General features: G+C 38.2%; 1 protein-coding gene across 9 annotated transcripts in view; it reads left to right on the top strand.

The window, feature by feature from the left end:
• The window catches only part of ATP8B4 (ATPase phospholipid transporting 8B4 (putative)), a 289,860-nt gene extending 277,133 nt beyond the window's left edge, over nt 1-12,727 (top strand). For all 9 annotated transcript variants that reach the window (XM_046009963.1, XM_046009960.1, XM_046009964.1 and 6 more), the window contains 3 exons: nt 5,284-5,422; nt 8,537-8,667; nt 10,297-12,727. In XM_046009963.1, coding sequence (XP_045865919.1) covers nt 5,284-5,422; nt 8,537-8,667; nt 10,297-10,578 — 552 coding nt within the window. In that variant the 3' untranslated portion in view covers nt 10,579-12,727. The remainder of the gene's footprint in view (nt 1-5,283; nt 5,423-8,536; nt 8,668-10,296) is intronic.
• The last annotated feature ends 1,342 nt before the right edge of the window (nt 12,728-14,069 follow it).

Raw genomic sequence — 14,069 nt, 5'->3', positions numbered from 1 at the left:
GAGACGGAGGACATTTTTGGCAAGAGGACAATGTAGGAGAGGTCCAGGCTGGAGATGGAGGTCTGGAAGCGGAGTAGGTATGAGGGAGAATGGACACCAATTTCCAAGTTGTGGCATGCTTTGTTTACTGCTGTACTCCAACATAAACTGCAGCGTCAGACACAAATCAGTTTTTGTTGAATGGATGTAAGGGCAGAAAGATATGAAGAGAGAGGTGGAAGTTGAATAAAGGAAGTGAGAAGAATTTGGTTGAGGTACACAACTATCCCTCCCGTCTTAGTTACATGCCCATCTTATCTCTTACCAAAGCAGGCCTGTCCTTGATGGGAGCCTTCAGAAACCTGTGTCATCATCACTGCTATGAATGATACCATAAATTATACTTAATCCTCTCAGTGTCACTATTCAGTAGGTATTATTGTCCCCTTTTACAGATGAAACTCAGAGAGGTTAAGTGACTTGCCTGAGGTCACAAAGTGAGTCCCTGATCCCGGGTTGGAACTCAGACCTTTCTGACTCCAATGTGGTCCAGGGCAAAGTCTTTTATTCTACAGTAAGACTGGTTAAAATGTAAATTTTCAGGATGTATGAGAACAAAGATTAGACTGAACATAAAGGAAGCTATCAGATACTTTCTTGTCTGTATAGAGGAAGGGGGATGGAGGAAGGAAGGAAGAGAAAGAAAGAAAAAAAAAGAAAAGAAAAGTAAGGAGTCCTAAAGCTAGAAACACTGGGGTTTGGGGAAAAGAGAATCTTTGGGAGAATAAAGAAGAGAGCTCAGAGTTACAGAAAGCAAACTTGGCCCACTTGCCTCTGTCAGGGCTTCTGAGTTTCAGAGTAACAACAGCTCCCATTAATTGCACATTTACTATACAAATGAATTATTTCTCAGATAATCCCATTATTTCACTTAATCCTCTTCCCAGTCCTCTGAAACATAAATACTATTACTATAGATAAGAAAATAGACTTGTTAGAGTTCAAATCACACCGAAAGTGGCAGGCCAGCATTTGAACACAGATCTGATCTCAGGTCCCCAACTCCAAGTCTATGTGAACCTCCTTTCTTTATAGGGAGAAGTGGGATGCTACAGGGAACTCATGGTCCACCTCTGTCTTCCACAAGGGGACACCTACACACAGGTCTTCTTTCAATGTGAAAACTTCAACTTGAGGAATGTAGATTCCCAGTTAGTGTCATTTTAGTCTTCCACTTATATTTTTCAGAAGCCCTGAAAATGTCTGCTTTACCATAGAATTCTCAGACCTGAGCTCATAAATGTTTATAGCCATGAAAACTCCGCAATTTTGGCTTCAAGCAGAAACTTCTGGCTTTAATATGTAGAATAATAAGTTTCAGGAGTTTGTGAATAAGCTCATTTTGACAGCAGCATTAATATCCTTTCCTCGCTGTCTAAGCTTGACTTGTCATTGGGGTAACAGCTCCCATAAAATTTCCATGGTCTATAATTACAGTTATAAATCTTGTGTGTCCTGCTAATGCCATAGGCCAAACTTTAGCAGTCTTTATTTTTAAAAAAATCAGTTTTTTTTGGTTATTTGAATCATATAATGCTCCTTTTAACATTTCAAACACTATAGAAGTGTTTAATAAAATGAACCACCTTCTTTTTCTTCCCCATGTTCCCCTGGTTAACTACTATTATGATAACTATAGCTTAACTCCTTCCATATTTTTTCTTTGCTTTGGGACACACACATATGTATTCAAGAAAAAGGCAGCATAGTAGCATATTATTCTATAATATGCTTTTCTTACTTAGCAAGATACTCTGAACAGCTTTCCAAACCAACACATTCAGAGCTATTTTACTCTTTTTAAGAGCTGCACAGAATTTCACAATATGGATATATATAGTTATTTATTCACCAGCCCTCTATTGATAGACATCCAGGGTGTTTCTTTTGTTGTTGCTGTTATTGAAACAATGCTACAAGGCATATACTAGAAGATACATTTTATGTACTGACAGATAAATTCCTAGAAATGAAATTTCTGGAGTCAGAACTAACTTTTACTGAGATGATGGATAAAGAATTGTATTTTGTTCTTTTTATTGCTAGGTCCAAGAATACGTATATTTTAAGTTTCATTAATATTGCTATATTACTTTCCAAAAAGAATTATAGTTGCAGAAGCTCCAGAATCTTCAGGAGGACAAATGAACCAGGGAGAACCACAGCCAAGCATGGCACCTCTGGGAGCAACACCCAGCCATATGGTTGCATTTTTGTAGTGAAAACATGATTACTACCTCTTAACAGCTTGGCTCTGATCACACTGAGGACTGGATGCCAGTTTAGCCACAGATTTTCAGAGAACCACCATGCTTGTCAGATACTGAGAGAAGTGTATTAAATTTTTTCTTGTGCTTACGATTCTTACCGAGTTCTTCTACTTTAAGGAGACTTTATTTAATTTGAGGCTATGTTATTTGCAATGCAATGTTCTGGATTGTTACTTGTAGTATTTATAGTTTTAATCTTTTTTTAATGATAAAATGTTAATTAAATTTCATTTTTTTAATATTAGTTTTACTTCTGTTGCTTTTCTTAGCCTGCATATACCTGATATGTAATCTAGACCCATCCTTTCGTTTTCATTGCTTTCTTATCTCATTCTTTTGGATTTTCCCCTTTGATAAGGCAGTTAAACTACTCATTTTTATTGTAGTAACATATATTTTATCTTGCTCCTTTCATGTTATTTTATGATTACTTTAAATTCTTTATTTCCATTTTTTCCTTTTCATACTCAGATGCATCATGATTTTAAATATCTCATTTGTCATAAATAATTTACAAGTTTTATTATTTACATTCCCATTTTACTAGTGATTTCTCCCATTTTCATAGTCTCTTAAATCTCTATTTCCATAGTGATATACCAAAATTAAATAATAACTATATCCTTCACCAAACATTTCACTATCTTGTTCACACCATCCCTTGTCCACTACCAAGTTAAATAGTTTTGGAGATGTATCTACTTATTTCTTCCTCCCTGCTCCTATTCCCCTCTTGTATGTTAATCATCTAGAATTGTAGTTCCATTGTGTTATTAAATGTTCCTTTAACATATGTTTTGACCACTGCAGATTTTTTGGTAAATTAATACTATAGCTCATCTTCACATTATTACTCATTTAGAGCCAACTATAAATTTTAAGAATCATTGCTCACCATCACTTTTATGCTCTTCGTCTTCCAGGCTTTTGAAGTCTTAGTCCTAATTGAATTTTTATTTGCAGCAGTTTCCTTGAGTAATTTCTTCAGAAAGGGTGTATAAATGTTATACTTTTGAGTATACTTTTGAGCTCAAACCTTTTTCTTTTCTTTCCATTTAAATGATACATTGGGTAAGCATGAGATTCTTGAGTCAGAGACTTTTGCTTTAGGTGTTTTGTAAATGTTGTTCTGCTGATACCCGGTTTCACTGTAGCGGTTTGATCTTAGTTTGATCCTCTTTCCTTTCTAAGTAATATATTTTCTCTCTGGAAGTCTGTGTTCTTTGTCTTGGGTCTTCACAAATGTCACTATGTAACTTCTTTCTTTAATTTTCCTAGGATTTAGAGTGCCGTCTCCATCTGAAAATCTTGCTATTTCTTCATGATAGCAGAGCAGTTTTCTTCTGTCATTTCTTTGATTGTTACTTCTTTCTTTTGCTCTAAGGTGCCATTATTTATATGTTAGGACCGTGGATCTGTAATCTATGGATTTGCCGTCCATGTCTCCTGTCTTTTTGCACATGGTTTCCATTTCTTCAAGGTTTTTGCTCTGTGTTGTGAGATATTATTTCCATTTGTTTTTTCCAGAATATTAATTCAGTTCTCATCAGTGACTATTCTTATTTGGTTTCTCTATTGAATTTTTAAATTCAGAAATAATGTTTTTTTATTCCAGAATTTTATTTTTCTGTGATCTAATTGCATCCCCTTAAGAGTTCTCATTATTATTATTATTATTTGGTTATAGTGCTTATCTGTCTTTTCCATTAGTTCTGCCTCAATAGGAGCCACCTTCTCTCTTTTTTTTTTCCGTTTTCTTCTCTCTCTCTCTCTTTTTCTCAGTTGAATCCTGTTTAATTGGTTGTGATTTTTCTACTCATACCCATACAGGTCAGATACCAACCATACAGGTTGGTATCTCTTGCTGATGATCAATTGACAGGTGGTGGAAGGTACAGTTGAAGATTTTGGCCTAATGTCTTGGCAGCCAAATGAACTGGAACTCCAGCATCTCATTGCTGAGGATAGATGGCAGGACTCTCTGTTTTCAGGCCTCATGAGAGAAAAAAGCTGTCCTTTTATAACCCCTGCAGTTTATATCCAAGGCTGCCAACATTTTTTTAATGGGACAAGATTTTAAAAAACACTTAACTTCAAGTGGGAAGTGGAAGTGTGTCTCCCTATGCAGAGAAAGGTCTATTTACTATATAAGTCGGACCCCCTCAGACAGGTGAGAAATCTGTGGTCTTGAAGAAGACTCTGCTAGAAGTGCAAACCTTCACTTGGACCACTTGGGCCCAGAGATGCAAATAATGTTTCCAGAACCTACTTGTTTTTCTCTGAAAACTCAGGGTTCATATTTGCCAGTGGCACCTTGATTCCCTGGTAGCAGGCCCTTTTTAGTGTGTTGCCACAACAAGTTATTGGGAGAGAGAAGAGCTTGTGAACAAGCTCCCAGGTCACCATGAATCCTTGCTTCTGAATTCTATGACAAAAGAGGATTAAGGATTTTCTTTGTTATTAAATAATTTAAGAATAAGCATCAGCAAAATGAGTTAGAATATTGATGTAAAACAGAATATGCCCATGTAAAATAGTCATGTGAAAACTTACATACAGATTATAAAATGTTGCACTTGATCACTACTAAAGATTTTTTTTTTCCCCCAACAGAAATGCTTTAAGAGCAATTTGGAAAGTCTTGGAAGTTTATAGGTTTCCAGGAAAGTAACTTTGAAAGTAGAAGTCATTCTGTTTTCTTATTTCTCACATAAAATGTTAACATTTTGTCTCCTGATTCTGATTCAACCGTGGTAGCTATAATGGCCTGCAGATGTAATTTCTAAACTCAGTTGTCTATTAGAAATGTCAGGTCAGTTCCCAGTGTGGTGCAGGAAGTAGGAGTACCGGTGGTTGGCTGGTAGATATGTGCAACCATCTCTTCACAGAGCTGTTCCGGGAATACATCACTCCGTATAATGGTACTCTTCTAATCCTCAGAGACCTCCCCCTTTGCATTTGACTTCATTTACAGATAGCCTTGGATACCAGCTACTGGACTGTCATTAATCATGTCTTCATCTGGGGCAGCGTTGCCACTTATTTCTCCATTTTATTTACAATGCACAGTAATGGCATCTTTGGCATCTTCCCAAACCAGTTTCCATTTGTTGGTAAGTTGCGTCCTATTATCTATGGGGGTCTGGTATCATGCTGTTATTTATTTGTCTGTGTAATTTATTTTCTGTGTTGGGTGGGACTAGGGATGCCTAATAATCTTTTCTCTAGGAATGGATGGAGCCAGGCATCTGAAGTCTTTCAGGCTTGAGAAGAGCTCCAAAAGATTAGTTTCTGCTGTCCCTGCCAGATGTAGAATCACTGTGATAGCTGCTTATAGGTTCCCAACAGCCCAGATGTAATAGATTGTCCCTTTGCAAACAAGAGACATAGCACATAGATCAGGGCTACCTGAAGGCCTGTAAAAAAGAGTTTATGTATAACAGAAGGAAGAGAAAGAAATCTTGGGTTCTTCCTTTGATCCCACATTATCACCATTATCACTGCCAAAGTTCACCTGTAGAACTTACTTGCATTTAGATAGGAAAGAAATTATGTATAATTTTGAGCACTCGAAGAATTGCTGGACATTAGTCCATAAGGGGCACAAAGAGGAGCCTTTGTAGTTAGACAGCCAGGGCTCTTGGTGTCAGCTCTGCCACTTAAATGCTGGGTGACCTTGGGCAGATTTCTTTCTCTTTTCATGTCTTGATGTCTAAATTCTAAACTGGAGATATTAATAGAAAATAGTTTCTATTTTCCTAGGAAATGTGAGGGTTACATGAGACAATGCATATAAAATGCTTAGCATGTAGCCTGGTACATCATACTTTTTCAGTAAATGGTAACCATAATGATGGTGATGATGAAGATGATGATTATGATTCAAGCAACTGTGTCTTGATTACTGGTTGGTAACACTGCAGACTGATTTGAACAGCAGATGGGGAGCACAGGAACTCCAAAAATAACTTAAAACCCCGAGATTCTGTAATACAACAAAGAATGTACATCTGGTCTGTCTATGGAGCTTATCATCATTGTATTCCACATTTCAAAATGACTCCCAGAGGGCCACTGAGCTTTACTACACAATGAGGCTATTAATATACTTTCTCAGAAGTTTTGAAATCTCTAATGTGTGTGAGATAAGTTGGTAACAGTGGTATTTCTCAGTTTGTCCCATCAAACTGGAAAAGAGAGATGCACATTATCAACCTTCTTGATCTTTATCAGGTGAGACTGAGATTTGCATCCACGAGTTAAGGAATTTAGTCTAAGAAATCCAGGAAAATAATTCTTAGACAACTGATTTATGTAGAAGGCAAAATAAGAGCAACTACAAGGTTATACATTTCCACTGATGCAAAGACACCTGAAATTGTAATTCCAATTAAATGTACACATATACTTGATAATGTTGTTCTTCATCTTTTGCCTTGCTTTGAATGTACATGGGAATCTTTAAATTGCACCATTCTTACTTAATATGTAACATTAATACTTTATTTGCCAAAAGATTGCAGCCATGTAGAAACATGATGGTTATGAATAAGAATAAGCATATTACAAAAGAATGACCTTTAACTATTTCTAGGGTTTTTTTCCCTTCCTTTTTTCTTTTTATTTTCTTCCATTTTTTTTTTGTTTTTGTTTTCGTTTTCTGAAAGTTCAGTGCATTGGCGAGAAGACTTCTAGTCCTAAGAGATCATTTTAACATGCATAATGAGCCTGGAATGCCTCAACTGGAGAAAGTAGTTTGTGTGGGGACCACTCTCTCCAGCTAAGCACATGTCATTCCAGGAATTAATTACTGAACTCCAATGAGAATTCTCAAAAGTTAGATCAACATTGGGGTTTAAGAAAAAAAAATTTTTTTTTTTTCCTTAGTAGCCAGCAGCAAGCAGGAGTGTGGTTTTAAAGTGAAGCTTGTTTTCCCAGCCATGCCTGGGGGTACTAAGCTTCAAGGAGCTCAAAGAGACATTTAATTTATTGAGTCAAGTTTGTTTCTGCCCAGGCAACTGTAATCTACTGCTCTTGGTGGGCAAATTCTATCCTCCAAAGCCAGAAAATGCAGACATACCAATCAGTAGCCAAGCCTTCATACCCAAAACACATTCAAATGGTGTTAACACTTTAGCTTTGGGAGAAGGGACCTAGATAATTGAAGGTATTGTGGCAAATCCCTAGAAAACCAACAGAGACAAAAGTTTATTTTGGGGGGCGCCTGGGTGGCTCAGTGGTTTGAGCCGCTGCCTTCGGCTCAGGTCATGATCTCGGGGTCCTGGGATCGAGTCCCGCATTGGGCTCTCTGCTCAGCAGGGAGCCTGCTTCCCTCTCTCTCTCTCTCTCTCTCTGCCTGCCTCTCTGTCTACTTGTGATCTCTCTGTCAGATAAATAAATTTAAAAAAAAAGTTTATTTTGGGCATATAAACAGGGTTGGCATGTTCCTGTAGACTTTGTCTGTCTGCTTAACTGACCATCATTGTTTTATTTAAACAAACATCTCAGTATATGAGGTGTGAGTATAAAGTAAGAAAACTGGCTTCAGACTTGGGAAGGAGTTTCGCCACAGCATTGCACTAGCATGTTGGTTGGCTGCATTTGAAGTCTGTCAGTGAGAGGAATGCTCTTTTCACAAACCCAGGAGCATCTCTGAGCTCCTTGGAATCTTGAGTTCCTCAGAACCAAGTGAGTGTCAGAGAGATCAGCAAGTCCCTTTGAGGCAGGTTTTCTGAGGCTGCCGCCTGAGTTATTAAGGTTGGCCCATTTTAGGTAAAGCTCTCCTATTACCAGAGGTATTAAGATTGTGCCTGCACCCCACACATACATTGTGTAGTTTTGATATGGCAGTTTTATTCAAGAATCTATAATAGCAAATGTACTTTTTAAAAATCAGGGCTGCTTTGTAGTTGAGGGATCTTGAGTCTCCACGAGAGAATCTACTTCATGAGCGAAGCTGGACTGAGTCTAGGTCGGAGAACACTTGGCCCTGATGGGCTATCTCTAAGTGATTGTGCCATGAAGCAGTTCCCAAGGGTGGTGATCATACCACTCTTGCCTTCTCATCACCTCTGAACATAGTACATACTGGGGAAGACACCTAGTGGTTCTCCCTAGGTAGCCCAAACCTCACCATTTCAAAAAAGACATTATGGGAATAAACAAGGAGTCTATCTATTCAAGAACTCAGTATGTTTTGTATAATTATGTCTATTTTTTCTTAATAGGAAATGTACGACATTCTTTGACCCAGAAGTGCATCTGGCTTGTTATTCTCTTAACAACAGTGGCTTCCGTTGTGCCTGTGGTGATAGTTAGATTTTTGAAGATGGATTTATGCCCAACCCTGAGTGACCAGGTATGTTGCAGTGCTCATAAGTACTTGAGGGGCTGATTCTTGGGTCTTGGAATCATATCCTTCTCTGCTTGATTTGGGAGCCCAGGGAAGGATTAATGAGCTTCCCAGTGGAAACACCCACAGGTATATACAGCATCACTTACCAGTAAATGGAACCGCCCATATAGTATATATATGAATATAGTAGCTTTATGAATGTTAATGAAGGTAAGTATCTAGACTAACTGTGGGTGGGGAGTCATGAATTACAAGTTAAGTTGAACATTTCTCAAACTTGTCTTTAGAAAAAGCTGGTAGCATTTTGGACAGCTATTCTAAGGTAAAGGCAAAATATAAGGAAAGTTATTGAGATGGGGGCAAGTAAAGGATAGAGTAGAAGAGAGACAAGGTATGAGGTGAAGGGATTCAGTTTTTGTAGAAGTGTGGTAGCAGATTTAGAAACATAAGGAGATGCCACCTTCTGAACAGATTCAGAAAGGGAACGGCAACATGATGACTGGATTGTAAAATACAAAGTTGAAAGGAAAACAGAACAGATTATAGAAATTCTTAAGCCAAGGGATTAATAGTGTATTTCATGAGAGGAGTAGTAGAAGCAAGATAATGTCAAGTTAGGTCAGGACCCAGATAGAGAAAAGGAGAAAGAAAGGGGAGACACACATTTGTGGTTGCATCGTAAGAAGGGGCAAACACTGGTAGGGTGAGTGACCAGGCCAATGATACTGAGAGGGACTCAGGCAGAATTTCCCTTACCAGGATATCCCCCACATTCTGAGGCCAGAGCATGTGAAGATTCCTTTTGAAATGATTCATAGATTCCCCTGTTAGGTCTGTCCTTTCCTTTTGGCTCTGTGAGCTCATTCTGATGTAAATCCAGAAAATGATGGATGAGCTGAAGGAAGGAAGATGATGCTCATTTCTTCCAGATCATGATCTTCTGCTTCTAATGGCTTTCTCCAGACATGAAGGTCAGATTCTAAGAGATCAGCCAAATCAGAGAACAAGGCGGCTTGCACCAAACCTTGGATATTTTTCTCTTCATTCTTTACAGGAAATGAAAGAAATATTGGAAACCCACCCACATGATGTTAAGTTCTTCAAAGGGCTACAAAAAAAAAATTCAAAAGATATCAAAACTCTGAAAATATCATGATATCCTGACCTATCACAAGAGTTGAGAATTCATGTCTCTCATTATCTAAATCTTCTCTTAGTCTTATTGGATCTTGAGAATTTCCCTTGAGAGGGAAAAGGCCTATTTTGGGAGAATGGAACTATAGATTGTTATACTGACTGTGTTTGGATGCTACATATTAGAAAAGCCTTCTGTACAAAAATATGTTCCTATTTATTTAAGATGGATGCATAAGAAGAATACAGTAATGAGACTTGTCTTAACATTTCTTTCTTATTTAATAGTCTCCTGGTAGTATAAAAACTGACCAGGCTCAGTGTAATCTTTTGGGTGGAAATTTTTTTTCTGTGAAATGCTTTCTTTTTACAATGAAGGTGAGTATTTTATTATTGTTAATGTTTCTAGTGAAAGAGCTTTCTCTTCATAAAGTAGCCCAGGGCCTATAAGGTGTCATTTGGATGTATCATCTCACTCTGTGTCTCCTTTCTCTCCAGATCCGTCAGAGGCAAAAGGCTCAAAAGAAGACAAGGCCCTTACGTAGCCGAAGGCCTCAGACTCGCAGGTCAAGCTCAAGAAGATCTGGATATGCTTTTGCTCACCAAGAGGGCTACGGAGAGCTTATCACATCTGGAAAAAATATGCGAGCTAAAAATCCACCCCTGACATCAGGGTTGGAAAAGACACTGTATAATAGCACTAGCTGGATTGAAAATTTCTGTAAGAAAACCACAGACACAGTGAGCTGCTTTAGCCAGGATAAAACAGTGAAACTGTGAGTCAAGATGGATTTGAACCACATAGTGACTTTTCACTTCAGCTGAAGCTGAAATTCACCTGGCTCCAGAGTTTGGGGTCAGGGGCTGGGGTGGGACAGATTGCCTCACTTTATTTAAATCTGTGGCAGACAGCTGCCAGTACCCATGAAATAGGGGTACACTTTATGGGAAACGAGGCCAGATGGTCAGTAAGTCGTGATATGCTGTGCAAAGACCTCACAATACAGAAATTTTCATCAGCCTATGTACCAACTGACCTAAACTTTAGGATCTTATTTATGGAGAAAAACTTGTAAATCTGCACATATATTGAATGGCTCTTCAAGTGGATAAAAAGGGTATACATTTATTATAAGGTATTTAGAAGGTATACATCCCAGCTGTGAACAGCATGCTTCTTGATGGATTAAACAAATGTAAGATCAACCTTGCCCAAGATACATTTTTAAGATTACAACGTATACTATGGTGCTTTTAGACTAAGAGCAGCTTGTGACTCTCTAGTCTTGATATCTACGTACCTGTGTGTTTACCCAGGACAACACTTCATCTTCATGGCCTGAAGAATAGAAAAACACATTGACGTTCCTCATTTTTTTCAGTGGTCTATAGACAAAGTAGCTTGGAGCATCTTAACAGTGGGATAAACTGGGAATTTAGTGAAATGTATTCACAAAGCTCTCAGGGACATGTTGATGAAATGTCCAAGAGAGGCTCTGTATTAAGTATTCCAAACACTTTTCAATGGTTTTTTTTTTAAAGATTTTTATTTATTTATTTGATAGAGAGAGATCACAAGTAGATAGAGAGGCAGGCAGAGAGAGAGAGAGAGAGGGAAGCAGGCTCTCTGCGAGCAGAGAGCCCGATGTGGGACTCGATCCCAGGACCCTGAGATCATGACCTGAGCCGAAGGCAGTGGCTTAACCCACTGAGCCACCCAGGCGCCCCTTTTCAATGGTTTTTATGACAACCTCGGTAGTAACTTACCCTGCATCATGCAGAACTGTTAATGAAACCAGCATAGCATTGGAATTTCACATTTTAGTGATAATATTCCAAATATTTTATGGGTAAATATTTTCAATATTTTCAATTTTAAAAAGCTTAGATTTGAAACCTAACAAATTAATAAACAACCTTTTCAATTACTATTTAAATACTCAGACATAGGTCTTTCCTGGTTAGTTGCTTTTGATATTTAGCTGTCATGTTTATAATTCAAACATAAACACATGTAGATAAGGTTAGTTTCTGGAGATGCTCCACTGCAGATTTTCAGTTCACACGTGAGTCACTAGTTTAGCTCCTGTAAAAGAATTCAGGCAGATTTGTGTTCAGACTCTAGCTCTATTACTTCTTACCTCTATAACCTTGGGCAGGTAATGTGCCTCCTCTGAGACTCCTTTCTTCCTCTGTAAATGAGGATATACTACCTACCTCACGTGGTTGTTTTGAGGATTATCAAAGCATAAATTCTTAAATCATTGAAAATGTAATTCTCATATGAATGGAGTTCCACTTAACTCATCATCAGAATAACAGCAATTTGAAGAGAATGTGAAGAATGGGAATTTAATCAGTAGGAAAGACCTTGATGAAATGAGATTGCAAAGTAAGATATTAAAACTGGTTAGCATCCTACAGAGAAATAAAACTGTCACCCTGGTGGTAAATTTCTCTCTCAGAAAATACAAATAAAACGTCATCATGCTTTATCAATTTTCTATAAGTCACCCTCCAACTTGACAAGGTCCCTAATCTGGTCTCTGTTGAATTATTACTCAAGTTATCTTTCCCAAGAGAGTCAGATGGCCCTTGGGTGAGGTTGATGGATAATAGGCTAGCATGATGACACAATCTGTTTTTTCTTTTTGTTGCTCTTGTTTTGTTGGGGTTTTTTTGGGTCATACTTTCTTAGTCCAGGATAATTTTTCCTGAATGGGATCAAATAAGATATATGTAAAAGACCCTAATACAGTGTTTTAATCATAGTAAATACTCAGATGTTCCCTTTCCCGACATGCCTGCATGGACTTACCCAGATACTAGTTTTCAGTGTCAAGCTTGTCATTAGTTTCACTGTTTGCTTGCTTTTTGTAACATTTTTGAAAGATCTGAACAACTTCATAAATATTTTGGTACTATTGGTGTTTGATGTTGTGTATGTTCTTTATTGGGAACTCATGGGGGAGACTTTTTGTCACATTGGTCAACTGATTTTTTTTTCCTCTCTCCTTTACATGCCTGAGGAAAATGCATATCATTCTTAGGATCAGGGTCAAGAGTCAAATGAACTGATTGGACCTCGGAGTTAGGAATGGGAAAGATTAGGAATGGTCCAAGTTTGCAAGTTCAGTTCAAATTAAATAAGGCTGTTTAAAAACAGATAATGTGGATGATTGTGAGAAAAACACATAATCAGTTTACTTTGGCCCCATGAGGTCCAAATAAACCGCCACACCCATTGCGAGATCATTCAATTCCAAGTGCCAGGGATTACTTAGAACCTGAAGATAAAGAGCCTGAGGAGTGGGAGATGATGGTGATATACTGGGGAATAATAAAAATTTAATTTTACATAGATGTTATCAGATTATCTGGAAAAAAACCTTTCTAGATTCAGGACTGAAATTGATAACGTTGTGTTTTAAAGTCTCAGTCCCAAGTTTTGAGCTCTCATAGGCCATTGAAAATCATACTTCCTCGACTTAAATCTGCTGTCATTGTTGTCTCTCCTCTGCCTACAGGTTTACATACCTATGAAGGAAAGAAGAGAGAGGGTTGAAGAAAACAAGAACCATAAAGCAAGAGAGGAAGAAAGGAGTGAAGGGAAGGAGGAAGGAAGGGAGAACAGGGTCTCCAGTTATTTCCCTCTTAAGGTGATATGACTTTCTGAAAAATAAATTTAATTCCTTAGAGAATAAAATTAGATTGAATTCGAGATTGAGAAGTGAATACTAAAACCTCCTTCATAGTTGGTGTGAGACCAAGAAAATTTTATCTGAAAGGGGGCCAAGAACTCTGGCTTTTCCTCACAGTAACACCACTGATTTGTGTGAAGTGGGGCTTCCCCCTGACTCCACCTGACTTGTCCAGGCCTTAGTGTCCCAATCCATCAATGGATGAAGGGGGCAGTATGATCACCCACTATGTGAACTGTCCTTACCTGTATTTTTTTATATTTTTTTAAAGATTTTATTTATTTGACAGACAGGGATCACAAGTAGGCAGAGAGGCAGGCAGAGAGAGAGGAGGAAGCAGGCTCCCTGCTGAGAAGAGAGCCCCATGCAGGGCTCGATCCCAGGACCCTGGGATCATGACCTGAGCCAAAGGCAGAGGCTTTAGTCATCTGAACCACACAGGTGCCCCTGTTCTTACCTGTATTGCCTACAGTGTATTTGCAAATGTTTTTAATTGGAAAGAGAGAGGAGAGAGAGAGATTGAAGATTAGGTTGGATGCTCTCTTGAATGCAAGGCTTGGGTCTTGTACT

The sequence above is a fragment of the Meles meles genome, chromosome 6 (genome assembly GCF_922984935.1).
Source record: "Meles meles chromosome 6, mMelMel3.1 paternal haplotype, whole genome shotgun sequence".
NCBI classification, from domain to species: domain Eukaryota; kingdom Metazoa; phylum Chordata; class Mammalia; order Carnivora; family Mustelidae; genus Meles; species Meles meles.
The sequence above is the reverse complement of the archived record's forward strand: the minus strand, read 5'-3'. Positions and strand labels throughout refer to the sequence as shown.